Genomic DNA, 18452 nt, shown 5'->3' with positions numbered 1-18452 from the left:
GCCAGCTCCAGTAAGGGAAGATCCTGCTTGTCTGGAGTCTTGTAATAGGCAGGGACAGTGAAATCTTGTTACCACGGTGATGGGAAGACTCTATCCGGATGGGGCCTGACAGGTCGTATTATCAACTCAACCAGTCAAGAGCCCTACGAAAAGCTTATCAGGGTGTTTTTTGATCAAGTTTGTGTCAGAAAGCATGACAAAGCAAACACAAGCTGTGTTTTCTTGCTTTGACAACAGGGATATGATCGCCATGGTGATTCACACTGTATGGGTGGCCTTTGGGTACTGAGTTTGCCCTCAAGATAAAACTACTGCAGCAGAAAGGGTTTCGTTTTTTATTTTGTCAAGAGGAGCAGGTTTCACTTTTTAAAACCAGTGGCTGTCTGCTGGACTTGCTTCAAAACCCGCAGATGCTCAATCCAACCGGAGAAGATTACTGGTGACATGTACCAGCCTGGAACCACACTGAAGCTGAAGCTGCTGTGAGGGAAGGAAAAGCCACACCTACCAGTCTGACATTCATTCCAGAAGGGAATAAACATGAAAGCAGCTGTGAGTGGATGGACAAATGACAAAGAATAGACTATGAGAGGGGAGTTTGAATAACGAAAATTAAATGTGTACGTTTGAGCACACAGTAAAAAAAAAAAAAAAGTGTCTAACTTGTATTCATGCCAAGCCATAATTTTGTCTCATCTCTTATTCCTTAAACAAAGTTAAAAGTGGTTTCATGTCAGAGGTTTGCTGACAGAGGTTTGGGTGTATAGGATGCCCATAGCGTCACTTTTGGATGTGCACAGACTTTCCTAACTGCTAACATTTGCTGCACAAACTGCTACGGGATTCTGGGAAATGTCCTTCCTACAATAAAAGGCATTTGGGATGTTTTTCTGAGCTAAACCACAGTAGTAAATTGAATTTGCATAATAATAGATAAAGATATGATTTAAGCAAAAAAGATATGATTGAGCAAAAAAAATCATATTGTGACACAATGTGTAAATGACATTTTTGAATATATATATATATATATATATATATATATATATATATATATATATATATATATATATATATATATATATATATATATATATATATAAATATACTGTTTTTTAAAACTTTTTTATTTCTGTGAAAGAATAGATGTTTGGGGGTTAATTTTAATGCATATTGGATTTGCTAGATTATTTTATATTGAATTGTGTCGTGTTTCTTGTGTGTTTTTCCCTTTGCTGGTGACTCACCTGGTTGTAGTTTGTAATCATCACACCTGTTCCTTGTTTGTTAATTGTGCCTCACTTTATAAAAGTCAGAGGCTGCGGTTGTTCACTGCCATTCTCTTGCTTACCTTGAATTGTCTTTTTTGTTTCTGTGATTTATGTTAAGTTTTTTGGTCAAGTTTGCATTTTGATTCATTTTGTTCGCTTTATGAAGTTCTTTAACTTCTTGTCATTTTACTCTTAGTTTCCTGTATGTGTAGAGTCAACGTAGCAGAGAACATAGTTCTGCATTGCTTTGTTTAAACAATGTAGTATTGGTGTTGAACCAAAAAGCCCACAAATCTGCTTCTTTTATTAAAACACCTGTGTACAAAATCGCATGCCTGTTAATCAATTCTGAATCTAAAACAGTTTAAGAAAAGTAAATTTTGGAGCAGTTAGATTCATCTGAGCTCAGCTCAGACAAAGCATGAAGGTTTTATTGACGGTGGCTTAGTTCTTTTTTTAATTAACAATAGATTGATGGTTTTATGTTTATATCCCTCAACTTTTTTCAAGTTTTATCTTTATGGCTAATCCCTTTTTTGGTTTTATTTTGGTTTTGAGAAAGGTGCTATATAAAAGTGCTAACTTTGATGGCTAAATCGTTACATTTATATCAGTAATTAAGTATAATCTGTATTTAATTTGCATAAATTTTCTTTATTCAAATTCATAGGGGAGTTTACAGTTTGGGTGTGACTGAAACTAATGTAAAACATACTTAGATAAAGTGAGGATCAACAGGTGAACTGTTTCAGGCGCATTACTGCTTTGCCAGAAGATGACAGGAATAAATATTTGCAGACCCAAGTTAAGAAATGGTGAAAGGAGGAAAAGAATTATGGCATTTTTTTAAACTTACAGCATAAAATATGCTGCTTTGCTGGGAGATTGATCCAAGTGCAAACATACAAGTACTAAAGACCTCTTTCTCCCATCTAAATGTCTTCACCGAATGTGTTTCCATCTCTGATATAAGGTAAATGATTTGTATGGCAAAAAAAAAAAACAGATTCAGACTGCTTCTGATGCAGCATTTTACTGATTTCACATTTGGAAATGGTTCATATTTAGACATCAACTAGTTTCTGAGAGAGGCTACACCCATCTTTCCTGAAGAGGTTTGGTCCAGTCCAGTGTCTGCCTGTGAAGACTCTCATTGAGGAGCCTTGCAGACGCACACTGATGCATCCAACACACATGTGGAAAGATCACCGCACACATGGCATGTGCGGTTCACAAAACTCAGTAGAGGAGATAAGACAAAGGCCGCCTCTCCCACAGCCGAGCAACACTGCAGCCTGAGCTGCAACAATGAAAACCGGAAGTCAGCCGTACACACACACACACACACACACACACACACACAGTGGGAGTGGCAGGGGCTTCTCTGCAGTTGTAACACCCACCAGCTCCCAGCTGCCTTGCTGTGTAACACTTTGCCCTGAATTCAACCCCCTCCCTCTCTGACAGGAGGTTGGATCCTTCCCCCTCCATCTCTGGATGCAGGAATACAAGCTCTGTCTGACCACCGCTCATCACAAATGGGTGTGTTTGCTCCCCCTCCTCAGCTTTCCCCCGTCTCACTCTTGTGCCGCACCAGCCTGCAACACAAGCCGTGTCTGTGCTTTCTGCAAGGGAGGGGGCTTTTTCTAAAGATTCAACCAAATTAGGCCCTGAAATCCACCTCCATTCATTTCAGCTGCTGAATACATTAACACAAATGGGAGTTCCTCTAAAGGACATGAGAGAGAAAAAAGAAATTGAAAAAAATCCTGTCATTGCTGTAGGATAGAAAAAAAAAAGCTTACTGTGCTGCATATTTCTTTCTGGAAGATTGTTTGCACACAAAATAAAAACAAGGTGCATTTGGCTTCAAGGTTTGCAACATCTTATTTGGTTTTAAGGAAAACCTCCTTTAGGCAGCTTTGATATGCCGGATCCCATCAACAAAGAAGATGCAGAAAACGCCTTTAAGAAAACGCCTTATCCCTCTGTCACTATGGCAGCCACTCATGCCGTTTCATTGTGCGCAAAATCCTGAGCGTTGGCTTCCATAATGAGCTAAATCCAGCGGGTCACGTTCAGAACTCGCTGGTTGATAGATGGAGAGCAGTGATGTGCAGAACGCATAAAGTTCCTGCAGCCTCTAAAGCAGAAATGACTCTGATTTTTTTTCTTCTTTTTTTTTTTTACTCACTGTGATCTTTGGGATGTTCTTCTTCCCTTGGTAAGACATTGTTGGTCCGATTCCACCGTCAAAACGCAATTTCAAAGAAGCAGTATTCTCCTCTTTGCGGATGCTGCAGCGGCCTTTGACTGGACGGGAGCTTCAAGAAATGCTCGCCCCTCTTGACAGCGCGACGTTCAGTGAGAGTTCTCCGAGCGTCTGCGGCCCCTCCCTCAGCAGGACCAGACGGAGGAGCAGTGTCACAGTGGCCCCACGAGAGGGCGCTTTGGAGCATTCATGAATTTCTCCACTTTTTTATTTATTTTTATTTTTCAGCACCTGAAGCACACAAATTTAATAATTGTGGGAAACTATTTTTAAAAGTGGAAAAAATTATGTTTTAACTTATAATTCCTTTATTTATGGTCTCAAGTTTGCTTGTTTGAAATCTTGTTTTTTCTTAAAAGTCTTTGAACAGGCATTGAACTCAAAGACCCGCTCCACTGAAAACGATGTTTTTGGTTTATTTAACACGTTCTTGTGGCAGTTTTCTGATGATGGAGGACATATATTAAATATTTAAGCTTAAAATTGCCTTTCTGAGTATCTTCATTCAAATGGTTATAAATCGGCAACAGAGAAAAAACATTGTGTCAAAAAGAGCTTATTTGTCACAGAAAATACGCTGGGTGGCCCATAAGCTCCCCGCTCCGCTCCATTCTGATACATCCACTTTTAAGTTACTTTCACACAATTACTTTCAATGAATAGTCCATGTAAATGCGGGTATTTGGCTTCCACGTTCAAAACTCACGTGTTCACTTGTAGCCACACCAGTTTCTACGATCTATGATCAACAAAATGTTTGGCTGTTTGTGCATTGAAAGTTAAAGCAGGTTGAACTTTGACCAATCGGGGACTTCGACTTGGTAATAATGTGTGGATGACGTCCCTTTTAGTTCACTAAACCAAATTGAAAATTGATCACAGAGGAGAAATTAATTACAGCGGTTTAAGTCCGGCCAGAATTATGGCACCAAGTCTTAAATTTTAGAATGGAGCTGTGAAAGAAAAAGCCTGGAGCAAGATTCACCAGATTTGCGCCGCTTCAACATTTGGCACCAAGCCTCTTGCAACTGTAGGTGATGGACACACGCTAGTAAACACTAGAAGAAGAAGAATCCCCTCCCTGCTTGCCACATGCCCAGTGTGTCCATAGCTTCAGAAGAAATCAATGTACAGTACATCTTTGTTTTCTTCATCTGAGCTGACATCTGCCTCAACTGTACATCTGGATGGCTCCAATATTGGGAATTCACCCACAATTCAGGCAAATTTCTAATGAACTTCTGCTGCTCTGCAAAAATTGTCCTAGGAAACCACAAAGGTATTTTTGATATTGGCTAAATATGGCATAATTGTGATTAAAAGATGACTGGAAACACTTTTGAAATAAAAGGTCATTGGAGCGGGTCTTTTAAACATCATTATGCAGAGATTTTGTGTGCAAGCTGGGGTGAAAGCCACTCAAACACAACGCCTCTCTGCATGTCCACACCCAGCCATGTGTTTCCTTTGTTTGAACCTGAAGTGGACCCCCCCCCCCCCTTTCATTCCCTCCTCCTTGTCACTAATGCAGCCAAAATGAGCCTCTAAGCCTGAAGTGCTTGTCTGAGCAGCCACTGGATAAACTGCACTTTTGTTGCAGAATTTCCTTTTATTTTTTTTTTGTTTTAATAGAAAGCAGTGTTATCATCAGATCTCTAAAGCATTACATAATTTGACATTTCTCCATCATACATTTTTGAAAGAGATGCATTTTTCATGTAAATGTGTTCCCTTTGCACAGTTCCATGCTGACATGTGGTTTCGTGGCAGCGAGGCATCACTTCAGCATGCAGGCGCTGGAGAATTCCTGAGCAGCTCCCAGACCTGCTGCCTCTGCAGACCCCGTTAACCGGCTGACACTGACTGACGGACAGGAATCAGGCAGATCAGGGACGCAGAAAACGCTAGCATTTCATCAAGTCTTTCCCAGTCTTTTCCCACCTCACTGGCCACAAATGTCTAAGCGAAGATCAAATTGGAATTTAGATTTTTGGAATTTCATGAATCCTGTTGATCTGTGATCATTTTCGTGAAACAACATATGAGGAACCTTTCACTCAAACTGCTGTCACAAGTTAAAAGACATCCAAAATCAGAGAACTTTCTGATTTATATCCTTGGGGGTCATGAATCCATGCATTGAAGTTTAAAAAACATACATTTGGAAGCATATATTGAAGCTTATATGTTAGGTCTAAAAGTTGTTTGTTTGACTGGCATCCCAAAAAATAAAAAACACAAAAAAAGGGGCAGGGTCTTCCTTCCTAAGCCAGCCTGCCTGGACATCTGGTGCACTGTTGCCCATCACTTCATCCATTAGTGCTTCTCATTATGAATTATTTCACTGGAGGAGGAAACAATAATCCATAATTACAGCCATTAACATGGTCTACAGCCAGAGGATAAAAGGCTGAACAGCTCAGTTGTTACTCTCTGGAAGTAGCACTAATTTTTATCTACAAAATGACAGTCCTAACGTTGACTTTGTACTCTGACTTTGTGAACACGCCCCGTCTCTGCTGTTTATTTGAGTCTGATGTCTTCAGACAATTTGGAAACAAAGCAAAAATGACCCACACAGCCATCCTCTGCAGCTGTTACCTTCTGCTGAGTCACGTGTTCTTCAGGAAGGCAATGCAGTTCAGGTTTAGGCCACATGGTGGGAACCAAGATTTGAAAAAAGCAAAAGAAGTCTGTCCGTGTTCATTCTTGTGTAGATGAAAGTATTGGGTTTTAGATTTTGTGGGGATGTTGAGGCATTTGAAGCACAGTTCATGATTAGAATTTGAAGACTAGATATGCAGAGTCTAAACATAACGTTTTCAGTTTCTCTTTTTAGTTTGGAAAGCTTAAACAGATGTGCACGCTGTTTGTTTCCCAGTTGTTTATATGTGTTTTTCTTTTCTTTACTGTATTTTATTAATTTTTGTACAGCTCTTTGAAAAAATAAAGCTCTGAAAAAGAAAGCTCTTGAAAATATGGCAGTATGTTGTGCAGCTAAGTTCCCAGTTTTTAAGGAGGCAACTCATTACCAGAATTTCTGCAGCTAATTTTCAGATCCTGCTCTTCAACCTTTTGTTTCTTCACTGTCATGTCATTAGTTTAACAGGATTTTACCTTATCATGTTCTCTTTTTTTAAACAGTTTTATTTGCTTAGTTGTGCGTTTCATTTAATATGATTTGTTTACGTGCTTTTTGTTCCTCTGGTCTTGTTTATTTGGGTCGTTCCATAAACCACAAAGCATGACAGACTAACAAGAAATGCCAAGCTTTATATGATGTTAGATTTCTTAACAGAGTAAAAAAGAAACTAAGGGGGGGGGGGACTTTGTTCTTTAAATTGACTTAGATACTTCTGTGGGATCTGTCACTCTTCTTGCATTAGCGCTCTCATGATAGATCTGTCAGTCATGTGCCTCACTGCTGATTCAGTGATGAGTCAAGGTTAGAAGCAAACATGTGTAGATCAGGGATCTGCCATCCCAGCAAAAAGAGAAGCAGAGGCAAGTCTGAAAGACGTTTGTCATGTCTGCTCCTCTTTAGTCAAATTTCTGAAGAAGAATAAGAAGAAGAACATCATCTTTAAAGGTTTTAGTTTATGCAGCTTAGATTTAACTATGATTCAGTATCAAAGTTTAAGTCTTGTCAAGTCAGAAAAAAGCTGAATATTTTTTGATAAATTTCCTTTGTTATTAATTCTGGTGGAAAACAAATCCCTTAATTTCTTGTTACAAACTTTAATGTGTGGAAAAATAACTTTTTGTTTAATTACCTTTTAGTTTTTCCCGACTGATTCTTTTGCCTTTTAAAAATATAACAAAACATATAATAATTAAAAAGAAGCATTATTAAATTGCTGATTTTTTTGTTTTTTTTAGTTGGGGTTAGGAATTTCTTAACTTTACATGTATCTCTCTCCATGGTGCTGAAACTTTAAAGTAGTTGGTTGCGGCCTTTTTCTTTTCCATTCTTTGTTTGCAAATGTTTCCAACTCTTATAAGAATAAATATGAAAGGTTTTCATTGGAGACCTAAACTATACAACCACACTCACATGCAATCTGTTTTAAACAAAATCTGTTCTGACTGGTAATACAAACTCAATCCAATTCCTCCATCTTTCCTAGAGTTTGTTTTTGTTGCATTTGTTGCATAGACAAAAAATAATCTTCTCTAACATCTTATAAACCTCAAACAACAACTATCCAATCATCTAACATTGGCCTCTGTGGTTTTAACCTCTTTCCTTAAGTATTTCACCTTTTGTTTGACATTTGTATTTGAAAACTCCCAGATAGAGTCCTGAAAGGGATGTCCATCGGAAACACTGTCTTTAACATGAAGCAAAAAAGACAAATATTTTGTCCTATAACAGACAAAACAACAGCTTTAGAACTTTTTCTACCTTAATGCAATGGAAAAGCTTAAAGCAGGTTGGAAGAAGAGTTTAATCTCACTATCAGGCCAAACTTGTTGCTTGAAATAAGGAACAAAAACAGGCAAAAGTTTAGAAAGTCTTCTGCAGATATTAGTACTGAAAACAGATTTATGTGCCTTCAGTACATCAATCAGAGCCCTAAAACGATTAGTTTTTAAAAACTAAACAATGATTAAAAAAATGAGACACTAAAAATCACATCAGTATTTTTTAATATATTACAGGATGTATAAAAAGGTATGTCTGTATTTTTATAAAATTTTTGCAGCCATTAATATATATATATATAAATTATAAGTTCAAATCTAAAATTGGGTTAAAGTTTGTACAAACCACACAAAAGAACAACAAGTCCGGAACAATCTTAAAATGAAACTTGATATCCTTAAGTTTGCAAAGTATCATTAGATTAGCCATTACTATTCTAGCAGAACTCACTGCTTATAACCTAATCAAAGTTGCTTCTAATTAAAAAAAAAGTCCTCCGGCAAGATATATATATATTTTTTAAATAGAAATCTTTGCCACAAAATTCACAAATGACATTAAATGAATATACATATTTTGTGTTCAGTGTTTACATATGGCTAAATTAATTTCTTTTGATTTATGTTTATTTAAGCATCCATAAAAATGTAATTTAAACGTGTACAGATGAAGTGGCCGAGTTATCAAAATAACTTTTTAATAAGCCTTTTTTTGTTTACGGAAATGTAAAGACTTATGGGTTGACATCGCTGAATCATGTTATATAATACAGACATGTGTTGAGGTAAAAGGATGTCCAATTAAGAATAAAACCTCATGTAAAATGTAGGTGATGTTAAAATGTTAAAAAACAACAACTTTCTTAAATAAATAATCTGTTTTACAGACTTAAAATGATTAAATATATCTCAAGCTTAACAGCAGCATTTCATCTTTATTTTCTTGTCAGCAGCAGAATAACAGGTTGGTTCAGTTCAGGGCCATGTCTTATGTGATGCCGCAGAGTTCTCCTCCTTACCTTTTCATCTTCCATGTTCTGCTGGACTCCGCAGGTTCTCATGTCTTTTCCTCCCTGCCTGCCCACAGCGGGACTTTTCCTCTCTTCCGGACCGGTCCTCTGGGTTCGGGAGCCCCTCTGGCCGACGCTCAGCGCGTCAAAGTCTATGGTTTTACTTTCAAACGCGTCCCGGACTCTACAGAACAGACCGCCGTGTTTCTGCCGGGACGCCTGGTCCGCCGCGCCGGGACGCGCGAGGTAAACCGGCAGCTCGTCATCTGGTCGGTGCCGGTCCCCTCTGCGCTCTGCCATGGTGGAGCCCCCACGCAAGTGACTGAGGGAGACGGGGAACCTGACGATGGAGCGCAGCGTGTGCGCGTCTGCGTGTGCGTAAGAGAGAAAGCAATGACAGAGGCACAAGACTAAATAAAAGCACAAAGTATTATTATTATTATTATTATTATTATTATTATTATTATTATTATTATTATTATTGTTGTTGTTGTTGTTGTTACCGTCAAATATTTACCTTTTGGAAGAGATTTCTAGTTTCTATTTTCCTAAAACCTTGAAGTGCATCATCATCAGTTTGGATATGAGCAGGTATGTACAGCTACATTTGTCTGATTCTTCCCTGAGTTTTTATAGTTACACTGCAGCCAAAACGCAACTCAAAGTTGAACCTCAATCTTCCCTGAGTGCTTGTCTGGCTGTCCTGTAAGCACAAACTGACTCAGCAGCTGTACACACGAACAGCTTCAGGCCTGCAGGTCACAAACTGAGAGACTGCTGAGTCCAGAGGAGCTCCAGCAGTTACAACCCAGCATGACCCAAAACACTTTCAAAATGGAGTCCACCTCAGGTCACATTTCTGATGTTCTCATTTGATTTGCGGTCCAGCAATCCCCCCCTGCTATTTATTTTTCAATTGTGTTTTTATGTGTCTGCTTTATAGCCACCCATTTCCCCCACTGTCTCCCTTTTAGGGTCACAGGGATGCCAGAGGCTGTACCAGCTACTGTCGGGTGAAGGCTGGGTACACCCATAACAGGTTGCCAGTCTGTCGCAGGGCTACACAGACACACTCACAAGCTCGTAACTGTAACTCGCTGTGTTCCTTTCAGGATCATGGGGCTGCCAGAGCCTGTCGCGGCCACTGTTGGATACACCCTGAACAGGTCACCAGCCTGTTGGGGGGCCCGTTTTGCTTTGTGTGCATTAAAAAAGACCTGCACGACTTTCTAAACATGCAAATGCATAGGCAAATCCTATTAAGACCAGTCTGAAGGCTTTGCCAAACAGGCCTCATCTTGTCTCTTTCTGTTTTTACACATAAGGCCAATCATATACTGAGCAGTTGCATTTTACATATTTCCTACAAGATCGACTTGCGTTGAATTGACTGCTTAATTCCAAAGTAAACATTTTTGCAAAAGTAAAATTCAGGAATTGGACAACAGTTTGATCGTAGTTCATCTATTTCCACTCATTCTGTGATAAATTCTTCTTGCCAATGACTTCTTTGAGATTCTTGCAGAGCAGTAGGTTATACAAGCAAAATTTCCCACCACTGGCCAAACATGATTAAAGCTCCAACATTTGCAAAGACCGCAGGAGCCTGTGCTTTTGAGCTTAGCTTTAACTGAATTGTTAAAGCTAAGCTCAAAAATAATAAGCGATGCCCACATAAGCTGCCTTCTGAGTGTCCGTGTGAGAATCCGCTTTGGGTTTTTGCTTCTCGCAGATTCACATCCGGTCACCAGCCGGCTCAGCAGCCTCAGAAAGAAGAAAATGACATGTGATAGATCAGGGCCAGGCCTGTGAGGCGCATGTTGAGTGTCTGTCTGGAAATGTAGACCGTGAGGCAGCAGAGAGCATATCACACTGTCTGGGGCTTCCAGCTTCAGTCAGGTCATCAAATCTTTCTTTCCTTTATATCTAATGAACAGATTTCTACTCTAAACCAGTGAAGCTCTCAAAACAGTGGAACTCAACAGGAAACTGTCCCTGAAATGGGAAACAGGTGAAAGAAATATCTAGAACAATTGAACTCATGTTGCTGTTCAGGCAGGAGGGATTGACAGCTCCTAGGACAGAGTTTGACCTATTTACAGCCACCGGGCTTCATGGATTTGACACAAATGGCTCAGGGCAGGGTGGTGGTCTAACTGGGGCCAGAACTCCACAGACAAGTGGAGAAAAGCAAAGTTAAATAATGTCCAGTGAAGCATAACGCATGGAAAAAACAGACAGCAAGTGGGTAAGAAACCAAACAGAAGATGAAGAGATGCCAATTCATGGACTTCATAAAAGTTTGGCTAAACTTTAAAGCTTCAGAGGGCCATTAGAAAACAGCACATTGTTTGCTAGTAGCCATTTCCTCCGTCAGTAATGCAATTAAGAAACCGCCATTAACAGGATCAGTGGAGGTCAAACTGAGGTCTGGCAGGACAGACAGAGTAAAACAAAGCCCCCCCCCCTCACAACAGCATTAGAACATTTCTAATAAAACACAGGTCCACATTGGTTTCCTGAAACAAATGACAACCAACCAAAAAGAAGCTTTTCATATAAAATCATCTTAAAATTTGCCGGAGGTATGAATCTTTTTGAGCTTAACTGTAATCAGGAAAGAACAAATGGGAAAGAGAAGAGTAAAAAGTAAGAATGGTTAAATGGGAGAGGAGTCAAGAAAACTGAAAATCTGAACTAAATTGTTCTACTGAGTTTAAAAAGCCTCTTAGGTGATGGGATGTGATTGTCAGGAGGGAGAGGCCAAACCTTAACTATATGAAATAATGTAAATACCATATTTAAATGTTTGTGTATGTGTCTTGTTGGTAAAAAAAAAATGGAATGCGACTCCTTTATTGATGTTTCAAAAGAAAGAAAAAACAAGAAAAAAACAGAACTTCTTGGAGGTTTTTAAAGCTTCCAGAACAAGAGTTCACTTTGTCAAACTCCAATGATCTTTTTTTTTTTTTAAATAAACCAAAAACGGACAGTTTCTTAAAATAATTTGGCCGATTTGGTATTTTCTGAGTGACAGGGATCATCACTTCAGTGAATACCACTTTGTGAAATAAATAGGGTACAAAAAAGGTATTAGTTTCTGTGCTGAAGCCGAACTGATGAGAGTTGAAGTTTGTTGGCAGTCTGAACTCCAAGGGCAGCCAGACAGAGCAGCTGCAGGCGCCTCTGAGGGTTTGAAGCCCAAGCAGCTGCCCTACAACCAAGTCAAAGAGCCTCAGAGGCTGGATGTGCTGTCATGTCAATCTCATGTCTTGTATTTTCTGTTATCCAGCACAAATTCTACTGTGACCTTAAGCACTGTTAAATGGTTTTCCACATGGTTTGTACACGAAAAGCATCTTTTCTGCTCAAAGTGCAGTTTTCCTGTCACTGTACCAGAGTGCAACCAATAGTTAGTGTGTTTAGGAAATGAGTGGACTGAAATGACAAAACTAATTTTGAGCTTTTTATTTTAGCTTCAAACTTTATTTTCCCTTTGTTTCGGCAGCTTCGAGGATGACCTCTATATGAGGTCATTCCCCCTCGAGAAAAGGGAGACGAAGGTGCTTTTATGGCAGACTTCCTCTGGCAGCACTGGAACACTCCACAAACACAACCATGACCTTCTGTGTGAGTCTGACTTCTCAGGACATTACCAGAGAGAACTCTATCATATTTAATCTGAAAAAAAAAATGCCAATGTTTACAAACTGGATGAAGATTAGAAAATTAAAATTGTTTATGGTGGATTCTTGTCAATTTTCATAGTAAGCTATGATAGTTTAACATTTTTTTCTGGAGACTGTCCAGAAATTGTCTGAGTTGCATCACAAAATAAAAGTTGAAATGAAGTAAAAGAATAAAAGAAAATTGATCTAAATGTTTTTCCTAATATAGGAAAATATTTAATACCAAAAAGGCTGTAAAAAAAAGTCAGTTTCTTCTCTTTTTATTAAAAAAAATTAAATGTGATTCAGAAAAATTCTACTTTTCTGGAGTCAGGTTCAACTGTTAAATAATATAAACAAAGTATACACATTACTTGACACTACTGACGGCAGATACTTTGTTCGTTGGAGTGTGAGTGTGGAAGGAGCACGCTCAGCTGCTAAATATTTCAGCATCCAGGCAGTTAGCTTCAAGGCAGGACTAGAGTTGCACCAACTGGGTCCTGTTTCACTCCAGAAATGACCTCTACCGCGGCCGGTAGTGTTTTGCAAAAGTTGTTGGTATCAAATAAGTTTGGCTAGTTAAAAAAAATAAAATAAAATGAGGGAAGAGAATCTGTAGTACTGCAAGTATGTAGTTATTTGAAGCGCTACTCTTTTGAATTTGTGTCAGACTAGATGGTGATACCTTTGCAAATTATCCTGAAAATATTTACAAGTTTTTAAAGGGCAAATTGGTGAAACCAGCATCCCTGTCAAGCAGAACAACACATTTCAAATAACAATCCAGAACGATTTATCGAGGTGGATAACAGGGGAGATTTCCTTTGTTTTTGTTTTTTTTTCCCCTCATTCATATACTATCAACTCTTGTAACTTTAAAGTAAATAAAGCTCCTCTTTGCAGCCATCACTACAATAAAACAGCAGCTTTGACCCTTTCAAACTACCGATTACATCAACTGTTCAAGCTGCTTGAGACTTTAAAAACACCACTATTGACAAAAATAAAAGGGGAGACTACGGTAAATAATTCAGACACATGTACATATCAACAGTGTGTATATATATATATATATATATATATTACAGTAAATATTTTTATGTAAATCTGGAGATACAGAATCTGCTAAAGTAGAAAACCAGAGAGGGAAGCTCCGACAGTCTGCTGGCTTTGGAGGACTTCAGAGCAGAGTTTTCCTGTGGAGATCCAGGCAAGGCGACGTGTCAACCTGAGTGTGTGTCACTGCTTCCTTTAGAGTCCGCGCACACAAGAGTCTGTGGCGTCGCTCTGTCATTTTCCACGTGTAACTTCTGAAGAGCCCAAGCACCATTCTGGTAGGAGCGGCGACCTGGCCAGGTGGTGACGCTCTCGTGTCCACAGCGATCTCGCTTTGTGATTATCTGACGTGAGTTCAGCGAAGGTCCAGCAGCCTCTGCACGCGTGGGCCCTGAGTTGACTCCCTTTGACACGCTTCGCGGTGGCAACTGACAAGAACAATTTACAGTTTTGGACAAGAAGGAAAAAAAGAGCAAGAAATGAAGCTCTGGCCCGGTTGGTGGTTTTTCTTTGTGTGTGTGTGTGTGTTTTGTCTCTCTGTAACACAGTTTCCGTATAACAAACCTGCAGTGCAGACAAAAGATTTCCTTAGCTTTGGTTTAGATTGGTCAAAGCACAAGTTTGCATTTGTGAGTTTCTCCATGTGTGTTTGAATATATTTATTTATGTGTGTTTGTGTTGTACTGTCAACTGTTTATCCAAGACTTTTCTAAAAATATCGCTGTGGGAAGATTCCTGTGAATCCCATCTCATTTAAGGTATTCTGAAATGAAAACGGGCCAAACTCAAAGTAGTCCGTGATGTCATGACAACCACTAATAAACTTGCTTTTTCCAGCTTGTCCACAAAAAATAACATTCCAGTCAAAAACAAGAACTCCAAGCTGACCCACGACCTGAAAATGAACAGAGACTGGAGTTAAAAAAAGAAAAAAAAGTGATTACACAATCCACTTACGATTTATTCAAAGATGTCTTTATTTTATTTTTTTATCTTATTGAAGAAATTTTAATGAAAAAACATTCTTTTCTTCCTGTTCAATCGTGGGATTTTGATTTATTCTCACAAATATTAAAAAAGTAAAAAAAGTCCACTTTGACCCTAAACTGCAACAACTTCTGCATTCTCTGCTGCCCCCTGGTGGCAGAAAAATCCATTAACTTTCTTTTCTTCAACATTATTTCAAACACTACTGAGCCCGTGTCCTGACGGTAAAAAATAAAATATATCTTGTTCCCACAAATTAATATCTAGTTCGTACGAAATAATATCCCCTTCCCACAAGATAATATTCCGTTCCCACGAAATACTATTTCGTTCTCTCGAAATAACTAATTTGTGCAAACGAAATAATTCATTCGTGCGAACGAAATTAAAAATTCGTGCGAACGAAATCATTGTTCAATTCATAAGTCATTAAAAAACATGGATATACTCTCCATCCGGCCGCAAAAGCCGCTTTCAGTGGTATCCTCCATGTTTCTGTGACCCACATACGTTCAAGAAAGGAAAAAAAAAACAAGAATGATCTATTTATTATTGTTTCAATGAATACAAGAAAAATATCATAAGATTTAAAATGACAAAGCTTGCTGCTTTGCCACACGGCAGCGATTCTCCGGACATAGCTCCTAGCTCCGCCGCAGAACTCTTTAGCTTGTCTTGCCGGCATTCGGGCAGCTGACGGGCCGTCTACTGCCCAGCCAGGAGCGGTATTGGATATTGTAGTTTAGGGTTGAATAGGAATAAAAGTAATCAGGACTTGTCTTTTCATTAAAAAACTCTTTAGCAGTCACTTTACATCCATAGGCTACATGCTACCAAGTCCATCATTAACTTGTTATTCACATCATGGCATTCATAAACACGGATGTGAGCAATAGTTGGATTTACAGCAGATACTTTTTACATGTCTGTCTGTGTGTGTCTCATTACATTGCACGGAAGACATGGAGGATGTTTAGAGATCAGATTTATTTATTTTAAAAAGCTCTACAAAAGCATCATACTCGTTAGCAGTCATTTTACATCCGAAGGCTAGAAGGCTACATGCTACGTGTCGCATCGTGCATCACGTTTTCCCCATAATGCATCTTGACCAATCACTGTGTCCCTGTAACTGTAGTGTAACAACAAGACAAATGATTGGCTGGTCACGATGCATGATGCATGATGGGATACGTAGCATGTAGCCTTCTAGCCTTCGGATGTAAAATGACTGCTAACGAGTATGATGCTTTTGTAGAGCTTTTTAAAATAAATAAATCTGTTCTCTAAACATCCTCCGTGTCTTCAATGCAATGTCATGAGACACACACAGACAGAAATGTGAAGGTATCTGCTGTAAATCCAGTTATTGCTCACATCTGCGTTTATGAAGCTAGGAGCTATGTCCGGCGGTAGGTGAAGCAGCAATCCGTGTTTATGAATGACTTATGATGTAAATAATTACTTCGTTTGCACAAATTAATTAATGCGGGAGCCAGTTTAGCTCGTGCTGGTTTGTGGCGCCTTCCGTCCGTGAAACCAGGGCTCAAATCCTATTCCCTTCTCTGCTTCTGTGCCGGTCCCGAGCCCGGATAAATTGAGAGGGTTGCATGAGGAAGGGCATCCGGCGTAAAACATTGCCAAGTTAACCATGCGACTCATCCTCGAAAGAGTGGTTGTTTCACTGTGGTGACCCCTGATGGGAAAAGCCGAAAGTGAAAGAAGTAGCACGAATTAATTAATTCGTGGGAACGGAATATTATTTTGTGGGAACAAGATACTATTTCGTTTGCACAACTTAATTATTTCAAGGGAACGAAGTAGTATTTCGAGGAAACGGAATATTATCTTGTGGGAACGGAATATTATTTGGTGCAAACAAAATATTAATTTGTGGGAACAAGATTTTATTCTGTGGGAACGAGATATATTTTAGTTTTTTAATGTCAGGACATGGGCTCTATAAAACACACCAAAACCAAATGAATTTAAAAAAAAAAAGGCGATTTTTTTTTTTTTTTACCAACAAAAATATAAAACAAACCCCAAATATTAAATGAGTACAAAGATATTTGAGACTGGAAAGAAAAGCTGAACAGGTAGACTGAAAGTGTTGACTGTGGTCAAATACTCATCACTTCTCAACATTACATTTAGCAAAGGTTAGTTGCAAGCTAAGAGGAGAATTTTGATCAGTTTTGCTTCAGAAAAAGCAGATAAGTTGGCACTATGTAATAAAAATGCAGCAATTTTGCAGTTAGAAACTAATATTGCAGTCAATTCAGGCAAAGGCCAAAACAGCTGGTGCACAGATGCTGCTTTAGCTGGATGATTTTTTTGACCAAAGTCTTGAAAAGCAATGGCTGTGGTCTGAACTGAACTCACCTTCACAACAGGAAACTCCACAGACTTTAAGGCCAAAGGATAAAGGCAAGAGAAAAGAACAGGAATAGAAAGAGAAACTGTGGAAAGTAAGAGGGGAGAAGGGACAAAGATGATGAGAAAAGGGACGCAGAAAAATACTTGAGTGACAGCAGATGTTGTTTGCAAGACAAGAGCATCTCATCGTAACCTTTATGTGCACTGATAGTGCTGCATTTTCACTCTGTACCTTTTCTTCAAGGTCTTTAATCTGCCTTCTCTGGATTTCTGTTTTGTCTTCAAGATCCCGAATTCTCTGCAAATTTTGAGGAGAAAAAAAAAGTTTCTGATTGAAGCCAGAACTGAAACTCCTTTCGTCCTCCATCTTTGGAGTTCACTGTCAGCCAAACCTGATGGGCCTGGTGAAGCAGTTCCATTCGCTCCTGGAGGATCTGACAGTCATACTCCCGACTTTTTCGTAGCATCTGTCTCCTCAGCTTCTCCACTGCCGTTCGTAGCTCATCCCTCTGGAGCTCATTCAGAGGCTCGCCATACTTTATTACCTGGAGAATAGACGGGTGTATACACTGAACCATGATGGATTTAGAAACATGGTTTTAAGATTTGCCTTTCTGTTGGAAAAAAATAGACATTCACAGAATTCCTGACACAATTATCAGATTGTATTTAATGGAAGTTTGCTATGTCTATTATCTGACTGGAATTTTATTTCCCCATAAACCAAAACATCAAGACATTTAGACTCATTCTCAAGAGTTATCAAATGTCTTGAGGGGATGCATGTCTTTTGACTTGTAGTGAACTTGATAAAACCTAGTTCAGTTATGGTGCTGTGACGTAACAAAGTTTGTTTTGAATTATGAAATAAAGCAAACCTTGTCCTGCTGCAGGGAGTTGTATAACGTTGCTTCCAACTCTTGGATTTGCTGTCAAAACAACAGAACATCTTCAGGATTGCATTGATAAAAACACATAATCCTCACATCACAAGATCAAACTTGCAGGGTTTTTCTTTTTCTTTCCATCAGTGTATTGAAGACATGAAGCAAAACATGCCCATTTACCATGTAGGCCTGGTCCAGGGCCTGCTTCCTGTAGTCCAGCTCTTCTTCTAGATACCCTTTCTGCTTGCAGAACATTTCCTGTACACAGTAAGCCCAGTGAAATGATAGTTATGGAGAAAACAGTGGCATTAAAAGGCTGTAATGTGAAACTTTCAGTTCTTAAGAATGCAAGATGGTTAGTGTTTCTGTGTTGTGAGGTTTTTCCACACAAAAGTTGACTGGGTGGATGAAAATTTTGCTTTTTTTTCTCCATATAAATTAACTTTCAATCCTGTATTGCACAATTGCAAAGATCTGGGTAAGAAAGCATGCTG

General features: G+C 39.0%; 2 protein-coding genes across 5 annotated transcripts in view; both read right to left on the bottom strand.

Annotated features, from left to right (window-relative positions):
- Nucleotides 1-9293, bottom strand: part of LOC101165934 (dihydropyrimidinase-related protein 3) — a 37490-nt gene extending 28197 nt beyond the window's left edge. For 2 of the 3 annotated variants that reach the window (XM_020699614.2, XM_020699615.1), the window contains exon 1: nt 8988-9293. In XM_020699614.2, coding sequence (XP_020555273.1) covers nt 8988-9278 — 291 coding nt within the window. In that variant the 5' untranslated portion in view covers nt 9279-9293. Of the gene's footprint in view, nt 1-3465; nt 3661-8987 lie in introns of those variants that run through there. The other variant, XM_011492375.3, reaches the window with a different exon arrangement.
- A 3138-nt stretch (nt 9294-12431) lies between these two features.
- Nucleotides 12432-18452, bottom strand: part of LOC101166183 (janus kinase and microtubule-interacting protein 2) — a 31802-nt gene continuing 25781 nt past the window's right edge. The window contains exons 19-24 of one of the 2 annotated variants that reach the window (XM_023962620.1): nt 18139-18216; nt 17950-18000; nt 17464-17616; nt 17304-17369; nt 17078-17154; nt 14364-14600 (exon numbers count right to left, since the gene is read on the bottom strand). In XM_023962620.1, coding sequence (XP_023818388.1) covers nt 17104-17154; nt 17304-17369; nt 17464-17616; nt 17950-18000; nt 18139-18216 — 399 coding nt within the window. In that variant the 3' untranslated portion in view covers nt 14364-14600; nt 17078-17103. Of the gene's footprint in view, nt 14601-17077; nt 17155-17303; nt 17370-17463; nt 17617-17949; nt 18001-18138; nt 18217-18452 lie in introns of both variants that reach the window. The other variant, XM_023962619.1, reaches the window with a different exon arrangement.

The sequence above is a fragment of the Oryzias latipes genome, chromosome 14 (genome assembly GCF_002234675.1).
Source record: "Oryzias latipes chromosome 14, ASM223467v1".
In the NCBI taxonomy this organism is placed as follows: Eukaryota; Metazoa; Chordata; class Actinopteri; order Beloniformes; family Adrianichthyidae; genus Oryzias; species Oryzias latipes.
The sequence above is the reverse complement of the archived record's forward strand: the minus strand, read 5'-3'. Positions and strand labels throughout refer to the sequence as shown.